The 18,433-nt window shown below is 43.6% G+C and overlaps 1 protein-coding gene across 6 annotated transcripts in view; it reads right to left on the minus strand.

Annotated features, from left to right (window-relative positions):
- Positions 1 to 10,536: 10,536 nt before the first annotated feature.
- The window catches only part of TBC1D30 (TBC1 domain family member 30), an 83,783-nt gene continuing 75,886 nt past the window's right edge, over positions 10,537 to 18,433 (minus strand). For 4 of the 6 annotated variants that reach the window (XM_029954743.1, XM_029954747.1, XM_029954745.1 and 1 more), the window contains 3 exons: positions 18,149 to 18,288; positions 16,454 to 16,660; positions 10,537 to 13,323 (listed from right to left, as the gene is read on the minus strand). In XM_029954743.1, the coding sequence (XP_029810603.1) occupies positions 12,554 to 13,323; positions 16,454 to 16,660; positions 18,149 to 18,288 (1,117 nt within the window). In that variant the 3' untranslated portion in view covers positions 10,537 to 12,553. The remainder of the gene's footprint in view (positions 13,324 to 16,453; positions 16,661 to 18,148; positions 18,289 to 18,433) is intronic. The other 2 variants (XM_029954744.1, XM_029954746.1) reach the window with 1 other exon arrangement.

Genomic DNA, 18,433 nt, shown 5'->3' on the forward strand with positions numbered 1-18,433 from the left:
ATCCATCCACTTTTCCTGGTTGATGGGATACAATTGTTTTTCTGTTATCCTTTTTCTTGTTTGTTTTAATTTTTTTTAATTTGTTTTGGAAGAGAGCTAATTCAAGGAGACTAAAATGCTCATTTAACGTGATTCCTTTTTCAGAAATCATCTTTTTAAAAATCTGGAAATCCAATGGCTGTGCATGACTTAATCATTAGTTGTTAATTTTACAGAATTAGGGTTGTAACCATTATAGCATGGGGGGGTGGTGGTTTTGGCAAGCTTTCGTAAAAATATTGTTGCTGAGTGAGACCATCTTAATAGTGTTTTGTTTATTCTTTATGGACTTTTCAAGCTACTTATGTGTAATCTATGAAGTGACATCATAGTTACTATGTCTCTGCGTGACACTCAAAACCACATACAAGGCAAACTCAAAAGCAGTGGTTCATTCTCTGCACCCAGTGGAGATGGCTCCTCTTGAAGGAGGCTCCAGACATGATGTCCGAGACAGTTTTCAGAAGGAGTGTAAGACCGGAGCTCTCTGGAGCTGACTTTTTTGGGGTGCGGAATTTATACTTTTCTCTCCACAAGGCTCTACAACTCAGGTTCTGTCTCTCTTGTTGCTAGTTCTAGAAACTTGAAAAGTTACTGTATCAGTCAAAACGCTGAGTTGCTGGCACCAAAACCCAAATTGAAACCACAGTAGTGTAGAGCAGGATTTGGAGATGAAATCCTTGTTTATTGGAAACACCTTGAAATGATTCCACTTAATCCAGCAGTGCCATGAAAATATAAACAACATAATGTGTAGATCGTGGGCTATGAAATATAACATCATAAGCTATTCTTACTATATAGACAGGATGCTAAGTGAACGTTTTCCTACTCTTAGGCGAAGTATTGTCTAATCTTTAGATCGGCCTCCATCTCTGGCTGTCTACATTAGCAGGATTGCACCTGTCCCACTCTATCCTATATACGTGTGTACCCCAGTAACTTTGTGCTTGCTCTTCCCTCTGCCTGGAACATCTCTCCCCAAACACAACACAAGGACCTGTGACATGGTGGTGGTCCCTGACTCTGCTCTCTGGTCAGCTTCCTGTGACCACCACCTCCCATCACACACACACCTTGCAACTCCTACAGCAATGATAGAGTCTATGCACACAGGGAAGAGACGGACACACACGCACATACATTACCAGAACATCCTTTGACATCACTTAATTACTCCAAACTACACTGTCATCAGTGAGAGACAGTGGGCCAGATCAAACTGTAGTTTGCAAACTCTGTCGCCCAGAACCCCAAGTGCTGGAGTCCAGCTCCAGCAGGTCCAGGGTTCCATGAAGGATGGGCAGTGTCAGCACAAGAGAGATGAGAGAGCCTCAAGTTTAAGTTCTCATCCTATCCACAACTCTAACCCTGCTTATCTCTACAAGAGGGTCTACAGCACCCTATGGTGGAGTCCATCCCAAAAATCTAAGGAGAAAGGGAAAGGGCTTACCTTCAGGTCCCTGTTTGGGTGCCATTTGCCAGAGCCCAGCTCCAGCAGGGCCAGGGCTCCCTGAAGGATGGACAGTGTCGGCAAAAGGGAGAGGGAATGAGAGAGCCACTAGTTTCTTTCTGATCACCAGGCAGGCATCTCTGCACTGACCTGAAAGTCAGCTTTATTTATGGAAAAAATGTATGGGGCCAGCACAGACGTGGCATTTGCCTTAGACAATGATTTCCTTAGTATGTAAAAATTTCCCAGAACATAGATTGGTAGAAGACTCATGCATAATCTTTATCAATAGGGATTGATTGTGGGTGATTTAGATGCCTATCATATGGGAAAGGAAAGTGTCTTTAGCATTTAAATACAAGATAATGTTTTTAGCATAGCAAAGACAAAAGTTAGTTCTTTGTGAGCAGGGGTCAATAGCCCTTCCCTTGAGGGGAAGAAAAACAGGTTTCTCAGGAAATGTAATATTTGCTGCCATAAACACAAAAGAAGAAGGTCCTACAAAAAGTTCCATCACAAGGTGCAATCAGCATACTTTAGGATAAGGGGATAAGTCACTCCTGATACCAGGCAACAATGTGATGTGGGGGTCGGTACTCAAGCAAAAATAATTGAGTGGAGGTGGATATCGGTCACCATCTGATGGTGGGAGGCCTTACAAACCCACCTTACCTCACAAGGAGTTTTCTGAACTTAGTGAATTCAGAAAATGGCTCCCAACACACAAGACCTGCACAGAGCAGCTTGGGAGTGACCTCGGGCAACAGGAAGGTAACAGAGTAGAGAGGGCTTTGGCCTTTCCACCCCAGCCTCAGCCAGAGCAGCTCTGATACTGCTCTGGAGACTTGGTATGAACACAAAGAACCCCTAAAACACACAGATATTGAGTATGAGATACAGTGGCACTTCACATTAATAAAGAGAAGATGGATTATTTAATAAATGGTGTTCGGAACCCTGGGCAACCATTTGGAAAAATGTTAACATAGAACCATCCTACACATCTTAACAAAAGTACATCCCAGGTAGATCAAAGATTTAAGCCATGGAAAATGAAACCTGGAAAAAGAGAAGGAAAAAAAAAAAAAGAATTTTCAAACAATTCCCAAGATTTGGAGAAGGCCTTTCTAAATATCACACAAGACCTGGGGCACCTGGGTGGCTCAGTTGTTAAGCATCCAAGTCCGACTTCGGCTCAGGTTGTAATCTCATGGTTTGTGAGTTCAAGCCATGTGTTGGGCTCTGTGCTGACAGCTTGGAGCCTGGAGCCTGCTTCGAATTCTGTGTCTCCTTCTCGCTCTGCCCCTCCCCTGCTTGTACTCCCTCACTCCCTCTCTCTCTCTCTTTCCTTCTCTCAAAAAATAAACATTAAAACAAAAAAGGAGAAGAAAATTAAAAGGGGGGCTGCTAATCTGAACTTACTTAAAACTGATCAGAATTGGGCACCTAGGTGGCTTAGTTGGTTGGGTGTCCAATTTCGGCTCAGGTCATGATCTCATGGTTCATGACAACTCAGAGCCTGAAGCCTGCTTTGGATTCTGTGTCTCCCTCTCTCTCTGCCCCTCCCCCACTTGCTCACACTCTCTCTCTCTCTCAAAAACAAACATTAAAAAATTTTAATAAATAAATAAATATCACACAGGATCTAGAAGCTAGAAAAGACTGATGAATTTGGGACGCCTAGGTGGCTCAGTCAGTTGGGGGTCCAACTTCAGCTCAGGTCATAATCTCACAGTTTGTGAGTTCAAGCCCCATGTTGAGCCCTGTGCTGACAGCTCAGAGCCTGGAACCTGCTTCTCATGCTCTGCTCTGTCTCTCAATAATACACAAACATTAAAAAAGAAAAAAAGACTGATGAATTTGAATAAACAAAAATGTTTTTAAGTCTACATACATGTTAACAAATCAGCATAAAGTCAGAAGATAACCAGAAAAATGAGACTATTGCAATATTACAAAGACATTTTCCTTAATGCATAGAGAACTTGCATCAATAAGAAAAAAAGACCAAAAGTGAGCAAAGGTTACAAACAGAGGACCTATAAGTGATTTTTAAATATATGCTAACCTCATGTCTTATTTTTTAAATGTACGTTACCACCTGTCCAATCAGAAAAGATCAAAAAAGTTTGGGGGTGCCTGGGTGGCTTAGTTGGCTGAGCACCCAACTTCAGCTCAGGTCATGACCTCACGGATTGTGGGTTTGAGCCCCGCCTCCTGCTTTGCACTGAGAGCGTGGAGCCTGCTTTGCATTATGTCTCCTTCTCTCTGGCCCTTCTCAGCCCATGCTCTCTCTCCCTCTCAAAAATAAACATTTTTTTTAAAGTTTGATAAGATATTGAGTAATGTGAGAAGGAATTTATAAAACATTTGTGGAGACTAATTTAGCAACATTTGTCAAAATATGAAGTGAACATTTTTGACAAGTAATCCCATAGCTAAGAAATTATCTGGTAGCTAAAGCTGCTGATTTGCAATATAACAACATACAAACAAGGACACGCATATTCTATAGGTATGGAATCAGAAGCCAAAACGTTACTTGACAGTGGACCAGAGGATCAATTCATTGTGTGCAGACCTTGAATGGGAACCGATGTCCCAGTGCAAAGAATGAGGTCACTTGCCTGCACTGTTATGCAATTGTCTCCCTGATACATTAAGTAAAACGAGAAAGATTCAGAAGGTTATCATCATGCTACTACTTACGAAAATATATGTGTGTGTGAACATGCTTGAATATGCACAAAATACTTCTGGAAGGATCTGCAAGGAAGTGCTGATAGTGGTTTCCTGTAGGTAGGGAGACCAATGGCTGAGGAACGAGGCAGAGAGAGACCTAGTTTTCTCCAGGTGCTTTTTGCACATTTTGGATTTTTACCATGTGCAGACACACTACCTTAAAAAACACTGAAAACCACTGACCTACAGGATCTCTTGATCTAGCATTTGATGGTTTCATTATTCCAATATGCTATTTTATTAAAGAATTCCATGACTCTGTCATGTTTCACACTTGAAAAAAGCACTAGAAATTCTGGCCCGCAGCTCCACATGCAATGAAAATCTTTAGGCTTTTCGCTATTTGTGAAATTCTGCTGTGTATAATATACATTTGCAGAATTCATCATGTAAGAGCCTTATGTAACCCAATTTTTCCCAGATCTCAGCACCTTTTGGTCCAAATGAGTTCCCTATAATCGCAATGACTCAAATCACTATTCTCACAGAGGGGGTGTGTGTGTGTGTGTGTGTGTGTGTGCGCGCGCGCGCGTGTGTGTGTCTTTAATTTAAGAGAGCTTGCATGAGTGGGGGAGATGGGCAGGGAAGGAGGGGGATGGGGGTGAAGAGAGAGAGAGAATGAGAATTTTAAGCAGACTCCATGCTAAATGCAAAGCCCAACATGGGGATCGATCCCATGACCCTTGGATCATGATCTGAGCTGAAATCAAGAGTTGGGCGCACAACCAAGCCACCCAGGTGCCCCATCACAGATATGTTTTGAAACAGCAACTGTAAAGTCTTCTCAACCCCTTAACACCGGGCAAGTTTTTCTTGAAATCCTCAGGGGATGCCTCTTCCGTATTCACAAATAGGTATGGTCCCAGCACATCCTTCTATGGTTCTGCTAAACACTCCAGGTCCCCACGAGGCCCATGACCACATCCAGCCCTCAACTTCCCAGCAGATACCAACTGAGACATGCTGGAGCATTCTCTGTGAGCAGACGGCGTGGCCATCTGAGGAAGGTAGATGGAACGTACCTTCTGTTTCTATTACACCATGAGGGGTGTGGGCTCCCAAACGTCGTGGAATTTGGTTAAAATATCTCTTTTGTGTTTTGCTTTCAAGTCACTCTGCTCTCCATAGGACTCGGCCATAAATGCAGATGGTGCGAGAATAGTAGGCAAAATTAGCCAAAGACAGTTTCATACTGAAAATCATCTCTCCTTCTGTGACAAGGAGATACGAGGCCAAAGACGACTCAAGAGCTTGAAGAAGGAGCCCTCTTCATAACACAAGAACTATGCTTCTCTAACTCCATCACTTTACACTATCTATTCTTATGATAGGGAGGGCACAGCCAAAATAACAGAAAAGTTCAGGAGAGGCATGCATCACTATAAAGTAAAAAATATTAACTATTTTTCATTGATGATACATCCACTGCTTTGCCTTTATAAATCTATAATCTTTATAGCATCCCTGTTCCAAGTAAGAGGTGTTTAATACACGACAGAAAACCTGAGCAAACTGGGCTAACATTCCAACATCCGCTTACCTCATAAAGTGCCGTAGAGAGACGGATTTAGTTGCAGGTATGAACTGATCCAAGGATCATTTGATATGAAAAGGGCGTGGTTTCTCAGCTCCGACTTGCTCCATGTTGACTCTCTTCTCCAGCAGGTTTTGCCCTTGATTACCAGACCGGTCCGGCAGCAACTTAGAGGCTTTTCCATCCAGGTGCAAATCCAATAGAAATGAGCAAGTCAGCTTCCCCCAGACTTCAAAACAAGAGCCCAGGAACTAAGTTTCTTTGCCCATGTGCTTGTCCATAGGCCAGACACGAGGGTGGGGAGGAGGGAGAGTGCTGAGTGGCTTAGCTCAGGCCCCGTGCTCCTGGGCATCAACCTCCCCAGAAGTACTCCCTCAGAGGGAGGAGAGCCAACCCCCGCTCCCCACTCCAAGCAAAATCAGAGCATTGTTGCCAGAGGGAGACAGTTGATTGCAGGCAGCAAAAATAGAGTCCACAAGAAACCTTACAAGGTTGAAATTACCATTCTCACTATACAGACAAAACCAAAGTTCCCAGGTAGTAAGTAATTTGCACAAAATCCTAGAACTGGAACGCAGCATGAATTGAATTTGACCTCAGTAACAAGGGGGATAAGACTAAAATGACGAGTGGGTGTTTCCCAGACAGACGGGAGCAAGCAGGGTGTTCTAGGCAGAGGTTTGTGAACACACCGTTACAAGGATGCTGGGTGGCAAGGACCTCTCAGGAAATGTCAAGGTGTTTGCAAAGTTGCCGGTACAGCAAAGAAAAGAGCTCAGTCTAATAGCAGAGGGATCAGGACTCTATTTATCAGCGAGGTGACCATGGACAAGGACATAACTGTTCACCTCATATTCACCATCTGTTATACAGGGATATGCTTCACAGGGTTCTTGGAAGGAATAAGTGAGATAATATATACGAAGGAGCTAGGACAATGCCTAACACATAAAAACTCAACAAATGGTAGATATTATTGTGTTGCTGACAGGATGTAGAAGGTGATGAATGGGAAAGGTGGTAGGGAAATAAGCTGAAAAAAGTATCATGGGCCAGATTATGCTAGACTAAGGATTTCAGATTTTATCCTCCAGAAAATGGGGTATGATAGGATTTTGTCTGGAGGGATGGCCTGATTAGTTTTTCATTTTAGAAGGATCACTCTGGCAGCAGTGTGTAATTACAGCAGCAGGGAGGGGGAAGGGGGACTAGTTAAGGCACCATTAAAATAGAATGACCCGTGGTTGCCAAATCTAGCTCAGTGTCAAAATTACTAGGATTTTTGCTTGGTTGGCTGTTTGTTTGAATACAGAATTCTGGACTCCTCAAGGGTGGGGAGACACCGACACCTGGGTTGAGTTTTCAGCTAGTTTCTACCCAGCCCTGTTAGTTCCTTAAGGAACCTGATCCACCTCCTTCCCAAAGATCAGTATTGCCCAAAGGAAAACTAGAATCGTAGCAGGAATACAAATATTAACGAACAGTCAACTCCTTGTGTTTTTTTTAACCCCAAGATTCTTGAGGCCTCTGGGGTACAGAGTGGGGCAATCAGATAAGGATTGGGGGTGCTGGATGAGGTGTAGAAGATGGGCTAGAGCATGACTTTTCAAGTCATCAGTAGGTCTGACCAGAGCTGAGCTCCAGGAGACATGTAGACTCAGGTTCAGGATCTGGCCAACAGGGAACCGCTTGGGAGCTGACCCAACCCCGACAGTCTCCCGGTCCCCATCCAGTCCCTATTCCATTGAGCACAGGCTGCTTTTGTGAAAGAACCACCGCCTGGTTCTACTTTAGCCACCGCCTGGTAAGGGCCTCCCGTCCTCAGCTGTATCCCAATGGCTCCCTGACTTCACACTTTGCTGGCCTTCACCTGAACTGCCTTCTGTAATAGATAATAGCCATTCCAATGGGGGAAACACTCATGGGCCATTGCATTTCCATCTTACAGATGAATAATTCCTCTATTCTCAGATGTTTACATTCTTTCCGAATTTCTACAAGTAAATTTACTGCAATGACAATTTGCACATAAAACTTTTATTGCTATCACTTCCGACTCTAAAATATCTAATGCTTTTCAATAAAATCTAGTAGTGGTTATTTCCTCAAGTTCAAATCTCAAACACTACTTTCTTCTCAAAGGATGGATTAGAGCTCATTTGACAAAGTTCAATACAATCAACCATTGAGCAATGCAAGGGCTAGGGGCACAGTCAAAAACCCACATATAACTTTTGACTTCCCCCAAACTTAACTACTTATAGCCTACTGTTGGCCAGAAGCCTTACCAATAACATAAACCTGCAATTAACACATATTTTGTGTGTTATATGTATTATACTGTATTCTTATAATAGAGTAAGCTAGGAAAAAGAAAATGTTAGGAAAATTCTAAAAATTGTATTTATAGTACTGTACTGTATTAAATAAGTGAACCTCCACAGTTCAAAATCCTGTTGTTAGAGGGTCAACTGTACTTGATTTAAAAAAAAAAGAATAAAGAATAAAAGGTAATTTCCTTAACCTGATAAAAGATACCTACCAGAAATTTCAGCAAACATCTTACCTAATGGTTCCTTTAAAAGTCAGGAATGAGATATCACTGCTTCTATCAATAGAAGAATATCTAGCAATGGAGGTCCTAGAAAAAAAAAAAAAGAAGAGAGAAAAAAAAAAAACTGCTGCCTCATCCAACAGCATAGAGAAACAGGCATTCTTATTCATGGCTTGCAATTAAGTTCAACCTTCAATGGTGGCAATTTGACAACATATAGGACTTTAAAGATCCCAACCAGGCTTGTTAGCACTGTTGACGCAAAGCCTGAAACAGGGCTCTATCTCACAAACCATGAGACCATGACCTGAGCTGAGATCAAGTGTCAGAGGTTTAGTCGACAGAGCCACCTGGATGCCCCTAAAATGTTCACACTTTGATCCAGCAACACCACCTCAATGAATGTACCCTGAAAAATACGTAAGGATGTATACAAAGATATTAAGTATTAAGATGCTCTCAAATACTACCAACAATCAGGAAACATCTGTTTGACAAGGTACTGAATTCTGGCATGAACACATGAAGGAAAGTCACTGAAAATGAAGCTATATATGAGCATCCGCTGGAAAGACAGCTTAATATACCTTTTTGTGTGTATATACATGCACACATGCATACAAGAACATACTGGAGAAGCCCATGCCAGAACACCGAGGATTCCTTATGCTCTGTTTTGCAAATTTTCTTAAAATATATGCTACTTTTCTAATTAGGAAAAATAATATATACTTTTTAATTTTTTTAATGTTTATTTAATTTTTGAGAGAGACAGATCACGAGCAGGGGTGGGGCAGAGAGAGAGAGAAGGAGACACAGAATCTGAAGCTGACACCATGCTCCAAGGTGCCAGCCCAATGCGGGGCTTGAACTCACGAACTGTGAGATCATGACCCGAGCAGAAGTCAGACGCTCAACTGACTGAGCTAGCCCGGCGCCCTGGAAAAATAATATAGTCCAAATGCTGCTTCGGAGGATTGCTGTAGGCAGCAAAGAAAGTGGCTCAGAAAGAGTAAAGGGAGACTTGATGAGGTGAGCAGGCTGCAGCTCCATTCATCTAGAATCCGTAAGACCAGGAAGCTGAATTGTATCTTATTGTTCTATTTTATTAAAACAAAGGAAAATGACAAATCTGAAGGCTAATTTTATACACACATGTACATTCACACACACATTCAAGTAAACACTCTACTCACTCAGACCTAGGAAACTGGTCCTCTGGCCAAGTTCTCAAATGGTCATGGGCCACCCTGCAGCCCACTGATTAGATTGGGGGAGATGGAGCTTATTGGGCTGTGTCCCTGGTTCCTGTGACCAAGGACAGGAAAACTTGAAGAAGGGGAGGAGGACATCAATACCACGGTATTCTATGCATGCACTCAGAAAATGGCACAACAGCTATAACAATGAGAATCTTTATGCACATGTCTTTGTAATCAGTACAATTCTTCTCAAAGACAGAGACAAAAAAAAAAAAAGAGTACAATGTTTCAAACAGTGACAGCCTATAGGTCAAACATTACAAAGTAGGTTTAAATCACCTGGAGGCTTTTGTAAGAGTACTGAGGTGCAGAAGCATTGGAAGGAGGGGGCTCCCCACACAAGTGCTGACAGGGGACAGACAGATCTAAAAATAAGAAACGGCTACTTGGTAAGTACTCTGATGCTTGCAGTGTCCAATACGTGGAGGAGGGAATGAGTCCATACTGGTCTTTGCCCATGCTGTGTGGTGGAGGCTACTGCAGGTTTCTCTAATTCCTAAAGTAGGCAAGCTCCAAAATTGACCGAGTGACATTGCGATTACACGGTACAACGCATGCATGTTATTGGTACAGAGAGTGCTTTGACAGAAATCCTTCGGTTTTTAAAATCCTGACAAGGTCATGTTTACCTCCAAGGACAATGATTTTTTTCAGTTATGGATTCTTCCATTTGGGATAAAATACCTCTTCCCAAGCATGCGCCCGTCTCATCCATCCCTCTCGAAGAAAGACTGACACAGGGAAATGGGTGGGGCCCATGCCTCTAACCTAGGACACTTTGTGGACAGCAACAGTGCTGTCCTAAGGATGGTGTAAGTGGCTTCTGCCGCAGCACCCACCTCCCTGAACCCAGATCCTCAGGAAGTACTGAGCTGACTCGAGAGAAGAAAGACTAATTCTCCTGTTCAGTCACACATCCCTCAAAGGGATGAGTTTGTTCTGACTCATTGGGGGGGGGGGGGGGGGAGAATATAAGGTGGAATCATTCTTATCTGTAAAGTAAGAAAATGGTGTCATTTGCTTAACTTTGGAAGGTGCAGCGGGTCTCACCCCCTAAGGGAGGGATGCAAGGTAAGCCCATCACGCCACCTCCTCCTTTCCCGAGACAGAAGCGGTGGGCATGGCTGCTTCTTAAGAAGCTGCATGCTAACTTCAGATGGCACAGAATTCAAGACCAAAACCACAATAACTCAGGTCATATTTTCCATCTTCAGTGCCTTTGGGGGTAAAAATACCCCAAAAGGGATAACATGGCTTTTCTCACTTTATGTCATTCTTGTGTCTTCTGTTCAAAAAAGCACACGCCACCACAGTATCTATTTTATTATAGAAATTAATACCTCTCATAGTAAAAGCCCTCTCTAAAATTATAGCTTTGGTTTCAGAATTGGCAATCCAATGAGCTCAAACGAACATTGACTGCATCAACAATGTGCCTGCAGGCATGGCCAAGGTCTTTCGGAGATGAGGATAAAGATGCTGAGTATATGCTTCGGATGACAGTAAGAGAAGGGGATTGAGGAGTAGCCTTTGTTCTGACAAATGACAGCTGGATGAAGCATTTTTAAGATGAACTACCTTTTTGGGTAAAAATAGAGCTGGTTTTGTGAAACGTCATCACGGGACTCTGTAACATCTGGAGGAAGGTCCTCTGAGTCAGGAGGAAGTACAGTGAATGGCTTCCCAGTCTTGGTTTTTAGAACCTATATAGCCAATGCATCTGTGTACCAAGAGCATTAAATCGGCCTATTGCGCTGGAGATGTGACCAAATCACATGGAATACCGGGAGTATTTACCTTGAGTATCTGCAATGCTACTTGACCTCCATGTGGCTCAGGGCTCCCATCTGCATAGTGGAAATAACAGGTGCTGTCTCTGACCCGCTGGGACTGGGGCAGAAGTGGGTAAGAGAGAGCTAGAAAGCACTAGTGCCTTCTCCAAGAAAGGCAGTGTTCAAGTAACGAAAGTACTCCACAAAGTACTCCAATCAAAAAAGCACAAAGTTCAAGTAACAGAATTGCAGGTGATGTGTTCTGGCTTCTGAGCAGCAGCCGTGAACATGGCTCGGGCCATGATCGAGCCCGCTGCATCCGCCATGAAGAGCTGGTAGGTAAGTGAGCTGCCTGGCAAAGGGTATGGGACATGCTCCACGTAGAGCCCATCAAGTCACCCAACACTGAGGACCGTAACTCTTAAGAGGAAAAAAATGAACTGTGAGGAAAGCTTAGCAGGATCAGCAAGCCATTCAGAGCGATTGCTTAATGTATATCTCATGTGTGTTCTCTGAATTAGATCTTCAAATTGGTGGATTAACCTAAATTTCAACAGATAAAGGGTGGTCTTCATTTTGCAGGCAGAATTAGGAACTAAGGCTATGTACATTTTTCTCCTGCACTTTAGCACTAGAATGAAAAAACAATCTCCAGACTGGCTGAGAAAAACCTCACACATACACACATGCCCCTAGTGGGGCAGGAAGAGGGAAATCAGGAAGTTTTTTTGCAACAAAGAAACTCACTTCCTTTGTACAGTTTCTGTTCTAGCAAGCTAGTGTGCGCATGCTCGAGTATCGCTAACACCCAGAGAATCAGGTTTGGGGGGACCATTGTCACAGGGATCCTGATGGCCCTCAACAGGAAGAAGGAAGAGGGGTTAACAGTCTAGATATACAGTCTTTTCTAAACAACTCACAATGAAAAATAGGGGAAACTTCACATTTTAAAACTACAATATTTATTCTGCCACAAGAATTCACTGGACTGGTTAGCGGTGGGCAGGGAAAACATCCCCAGCCTGGCTCCCACTGGAAAACTTCCATTGCCCGTGTTTACAGACCGGATCGGTGCTCATCTCTGGACCTCTCTATTCATTTTCACTGGACAATTAACACTCTTGTGGAGCCACTCAGCTGGAACTCTTAGACCACAGCACGGTAAGGTGCATCTTCAGTCCAAGCTTCTGAGGGCCATCATCGTTTCTTAGTGCCACTGTTTCCACCGCTGGGTTTGCTGAAGCCCCTGCTCATGTGAGGGAAGTGCACGGTTGGGGTTCTCTCTGTAGGACCATATAATCCCAAATTCCTGGCAGTGGCTGACTTGCGCAGTGGTTTGACGCTGGGGAAAGGGCTAAAGATGGGCGCTTTCAGATGGCTGCCCTGGGGAGGTTTGCTGGTGGCTTTGTTTCCCCTGGGGGTCTCAGGCGGCTCCGGGAAAGGCCGCTGGCAGGGCGCCTGAGGCGTGGGCTCCGGGTCAGCAGGTGCATCCCTCTGGTTCAGTTCCAAGGCTTCCAGCTTCACCTGGACTGCAGACACATCGGCGTCCGCCTCCCCAAACACAGGCTCAGGAGACTGCCCTTCGATCGTCCTCCCAGCGCCTCCTTCCGAGCCACCGCCTTCTCCCCCAGCTGCCGCTGCCTGGCCAGAGAACTCCGCGGCCCCCGGGCTCTTAGTCTTGCAGCCCTCGTTCTGCTCTTCTATCAGCCCTACCGTGTCGCCACAGCCCAGCTGACTCTTGGTCCTTGTCATGTTCTTCTTGTGGACTCGGATGTGAGTGCGCCACGGAGAATTGAGCTTCGTCTTGAGGTCTTCGTAGGGGACAGGAGATGTGTGACCGGCGATGTGGATGACCGCATTCTTGGCAGGTCGGTTTGACATCTTCATCTTCTTTCCTAAAAGAAGGTGGTTTATGACCGGAGAGTTGTTTACCTGAGATGGGAGAATGCTGGTCACTGGCCCTTTATCTGAAAGAAATGTTGAAAGGTTGTGTGAAATGGACCACAGGAAAATCATCCATCACAGAACAGGAGTCACACAGAGGCTGTCCCCACATCCCCACCCACGGAGCTGCCAGGTTTTGCAGAGTCATGTGACTGAAGGTAACAGAAACTGAATTCAACTGGTATACCTGTTCCCTCTTCTTCCAAAAGGAGACAAGAGGCTGAGGATACAAAAGGAAGCAGACTCTGGCTCCTCACTAAAGGGCAGACACCCTACTGCTTCTTACTGAGAGTTTTAGTCTCTGAGAAACAACCTCAGAGGTCCTATATCTAGAAAACCTTAGAAGACTGTTTTAAAAAATAAGTCAAACACTACAACCATATGGATTATCAGCTGTTAGCTTCTGAGGGGAAGGAAAAGAATACACTGCATATTATAAAGTGAGAGACGGCAGAATGACAGAGGTGATAAGGTGGGGAGAATGCAGGGCGATCACTGCTACTTGACACCTGGTCCCACTCCTGGGTCCTCAGTGGACTTTGGAAGCAAATTGAAAACTGGAAATCACCAAAGCTGTGCTCTCCTGGAGGACGCTGTTGATAGGCATCCTCCTCTGGCGGCTCTGACCAAGCCTCTATTTCAGATGAGGCTCAAGCACACACACACGGCCCCAGAGATGACAGCAGCAGAAGCAGCAGGGAGAAAGCCTTACCATCTCTAGGTGAGCAACCTTCCTCCTGACATCCCTGCCATCTGGCTGAGCTCACTCGTAGGCTTCTCGACTGCTGTCATCTACCTTGGGTTGCACTCCAGGGTTTATTGAAAATGTTGACTATGATCTCCTCTCCACCCCGTATCCTACTACCTCTCTTAGTTACATGACTGTTTCTCTCACGGACTCATCCTCACACTTCCTCAGCCTCCCCAGTTCCATCCAAAACCGCATCACCCAGATCTACCTTACCTGAAAAATACTTAAGTCTCTGATTCTTCTCTTTGGCTCTTCTGGCTCTCAGGCTCTCGATATAACTATATAGGATACTGAACCAGAGACCTGGGTTCCTTGATCTTTCCAACCTCCCATAACCCCTTGTCTATTTGTGAGTCACTTACACCCCTCACCTGGCTAGATGTGTGGCTGATCACCAGGATGCTGCCTCACCAATAACCACACATTCTCGACATCCTTATCTCTTTATGCCTGGCAAAATCCCAACCCTGCATTTTTATCTTTTCCAAAAAAGGACAGAAAAAAATCATACAGACACGTGGCCTGAGGGCCCTTCAAATTCATAACTTCCTATTTTGTTGGGTCCTCAAAGCCACTGAACAATCCTTTTCTTTCCCTCTTCCATTCTGTTCAATGACCTACCCAAATCTTCATTACTTTCTCTATGCTCCTGACCTATTCCCCCAACATATTCCCTAAGCAAACATTTCCTCCAATTTCTCCACAAAAGAAGAAGTTACCAGGTCCAAAAGGCCCTAACTTCCCATCCTCCCTCACCTGGGAAGCTGGTACCTCAACCGCCATCCTCACCACCTTACTTTACATCTCAGAAGCTGAGGTCAAGTGCACCCTCTCCACTTACACTGCTAATCCCTCTCTTATATCATCTCTTCTAAAAGCTACTCAAAGTGTGATCCCCACCCAGCAGCACTGGAATCACCCAGGAGCTTGTTGGACATGCATAATCTCAGCCCCACCCCAAAGCTGCTGAAACAGACTCTGCATTTTAACAGATCCCCAAGTGATTTATGAGCACACTGAAGCTTCAGAGGCAATGCTCTAGAACTTTGCCTTTGAGCAACAATCCCTCTCTAAAAGGAACCACATAAACCATGATCCAGATAAGGGTCAGCAAACTTTTCCTGGAAAGGACCTGACTGTAAATATTTTAGACTTTATAGTGTAAAAGCAGTCATAGAAAATACGTAAATAAGTGGGCATGCCTGTATTCCAATAAAACTGTATTTACAAAAACAGGCAGCTAGCAGGATGTGGCCTGAGGAACACTGTTTACTGACCCCCTAGCTACAGTACAAGACACTGGGCTGATTTAATACCCCCCAACAACCATTCACCATCGCACCCACAGATGTGTAAGGTTCAGTTGAAAAATGGACTATGGAAAGAATCAGAACATGGGGGGCTAGCCTGACCACCCACCACTGCTATACAACCCTGCTAAGTCTTCCTGACTTTCCTCATCTTTTAAAAGGACAGAAGGATATCCATCCTTACCTGCCTCATTTATTTGTTTTAAGGACAAGAATGAGGATATGTTTGAGCCAATATTTTTAAAATTAAAGTGCTAGAGCTGTTTCTTTTGTGATTGCCCTCTTAACGATTCAAGTTCAAGTAAAAATCTTTAGGAAGTTACCCACTCCTCCCCCATAGGTGGAAGGTAAGTACAGTTTTTGTGCAAGATCAGTCACGTGCTCACAAGTCAGTTTCATGTTTTGATTAACACTGGACAGGCATCATTTTCATTAGGATTTCACCGAGAAAAACCACTTCCCAAATCAGCACGTATTAAATAACAAAGCAGACTATTCACTGGGATTTTTGGAATTTAAAAAAAAAAAAAAAGCTGGACAGTCCTTGGAAAAGAGCATTTCCAACCTCAATTCAATTTTGCTCTTCTTAGCAGATCCCCAAGACCCCACTAACCCGTCAGGGAGGCACAGGAATGGTTTTTTCCTTTTTCTTTGATCACAATCTCTGTTATATTACTACCAAAATGACTAGTGGATAGCTTAATTTACGAGTGCACTGATGAAAAGATTCCATTTTCAAATGGCTAAAATTTAGGAGGCAAGAGCTCCAAAATGTCTCAAGTCCAAGGACTGCATGGCTTTTGCAACATTTTCATCATTTGTAAACCCCTCTCCACAAGCACACATAGTAAAGACGAGCTCAATACCATCAAGTGCCTGGTTCTTGTTACCTAAAAGGGACCCATGGTCTCTTTCTTCCGCAGAGCCTGACAAAATAAGAAAGGAGATGCTAAATAGGCCATTTCCTCATGCGGGCAGTGTTTTCGGTGCTGAGCTCCACCGTTGCAATACGGAGGCGATCCTAGGCATATGGTTCTTTCCTTCACAAGCGGACACGGAGGGGAAATTGATTCAAACTAAGAATCGCTTTACCTGCCCGGATATACACCTGATGAACCTGCTGCTGCTGCTTCTTCTTAATCCGAGAATACTGCCGCTTCAGCGCATTTATATCTGTGGTCATGCGTTCCATCATCATACTGTTGAAAGCCGCGTGGTATTCACTTCGACAGGAGTTGATGGCTCCTGGACTCAGCTCCGCAATGTTATTAGACCGCAGGCTCTGCTCTTCATTCGGTTCTGCACTCGAGGAGAGAGACATGGACATGGAGGAGAAAGATTATACTACGCCCCGGGGTAGTATCTTAAATTCCAGGAAATTCTAACCGAAGGAAAAAAACAAAACAAAACAAAACCTGCTACAGTTTGTCATACTGGTTTTCATTTGGTCCTGACAATATTTTTGCATTTTCTGATCAGCCTAACTGTGGGTCTGAAAAGAGCTGTGTGGGTTCACTGATTGATTTTATTACCACTTTGTTCATTCTATAGACATAAGATCAACTGTTTCTGCATAAACATCACTGCCATTTTCTAAAATTTCCTTAGGAAAATATATCTCCAGGTGTCTAAAGTCAGTTTACAGATTCGCATTTAACTGCATGAGGATTTGTAAGGAATTGATTATAGAGTTTAGTCCATCATTAAAAGTGAGTTTTCCTAAGTTACAAATAACAACACATACTATAAAAGTCTCAAGACTTTGGGATACCTGGGTGGCTCAGTCAGTTAAGGGTCTGACTTCAGCTCAGGTCATGATCTAACGGTTCATAGGTTAGAGCCCCACATCTGGCTCTGTGCTGACAGCTTGAAGCCTGGAGCCTGCTTGGGATTCTGTGTCTTCCTCTCTCTCTCTCTGCCCCTCCCCCACCCATGCTCACTCATGCTCTCTCTCTCAAAAATAAAATTAAAAAAAACACTATATAAAAAAAAGAGTTCATTACACTGATGGTGTCCAGACCACAGGAAGTCCATTCTCCATAAGAAGAAAAACAAACAAATGTAGCATCCAATTCAGAGCACTGACTTTTAAGAGGGACACCACCAAACTGCAAGCCATTAAAAGGTGAAAATGTAGAATATTAAAAGTTCTGGAAGTCATACCTTCTGAAAAGTTTTGATCTTGGATCTCAGACAAGGATTTGGGGGACATGATGGATGTCCTCAAAGATCTGAAGAGACATCCAATAGAAGAGGGAGTGACTTGCTCCCTTTTGCTCAAAAGAACTATTAAAAGAACTGGTGGGGGGAGATTATCTTTTCACAACTAGAAACCATGGGCTAGGCAGATGGATGCAGCCGAATGTCTTATGAGATAACGAGTTTCTAATCACTCAAATTCCAGGAGAGGCTACCATAATGCTTTAGACTTAGAGGATTATTTCTGTAGTGGAAAAGAAGCCAGTCTGTATCAATTAAACTCAAAACAGAATGTGATAAGCCTCTATTGTATGCCAGATTCCAGGCTAAGGAACTGAGCATACAAAGTGGAATCAGATAAACTGGAGGCAAAACATAAGGAAAACATATAGGTACGATGTATGCAGCACATAACAGAGACATCCTACTAGATGACAGAGTAGCACAGTAGACACTTTCAATAAAGACCTTTGATAGTGGTGATTAGGTCAGGAAACAACAGTCATTTATCAGACACAATAATAATACCTCTGCTGTAGTGAACCAACAACACACTGAGGTCATCTAAACAGAAAGCCACCTCTTTACCTTTAATTTGCTTTTGGTACTTCTGCAGTTCTGGTGCCAGGAGCCCACTGAAAGGTCCAAGGCACCCCACTGCATTAGCGATAGCATCCTCATCGTCTGGGTCATTCTCCTCATCACTGTCTCTGACCTTACCATGTCGTCTTGGAAAGCGGAAAAGAAAAAGAAATATCAAAGAAAATTATGGCATTTTCAAAAAATAAGTGACACAGTCAGATGGTTTAATTTTATATATATATATATATATATATATATAACTATGAATATAACATATATGAAAAGTCTCTC

Source organism: Suricata suricatta, chromosome 10, assembly GCF_006229205.1.
Source record: "Suricata suricatta isolate VVHF042 chromosome 10, meerkat_22Aug2017_6uvM2_HiC, whole genome shotgun sequence".
In the NCBI taxonomy this organism is placed as follows: Eukaryota; Metazoa; Chordata; class Mammalia; order Carnivora; family Herpestidae; genus Suricata; species Suricata suricatta.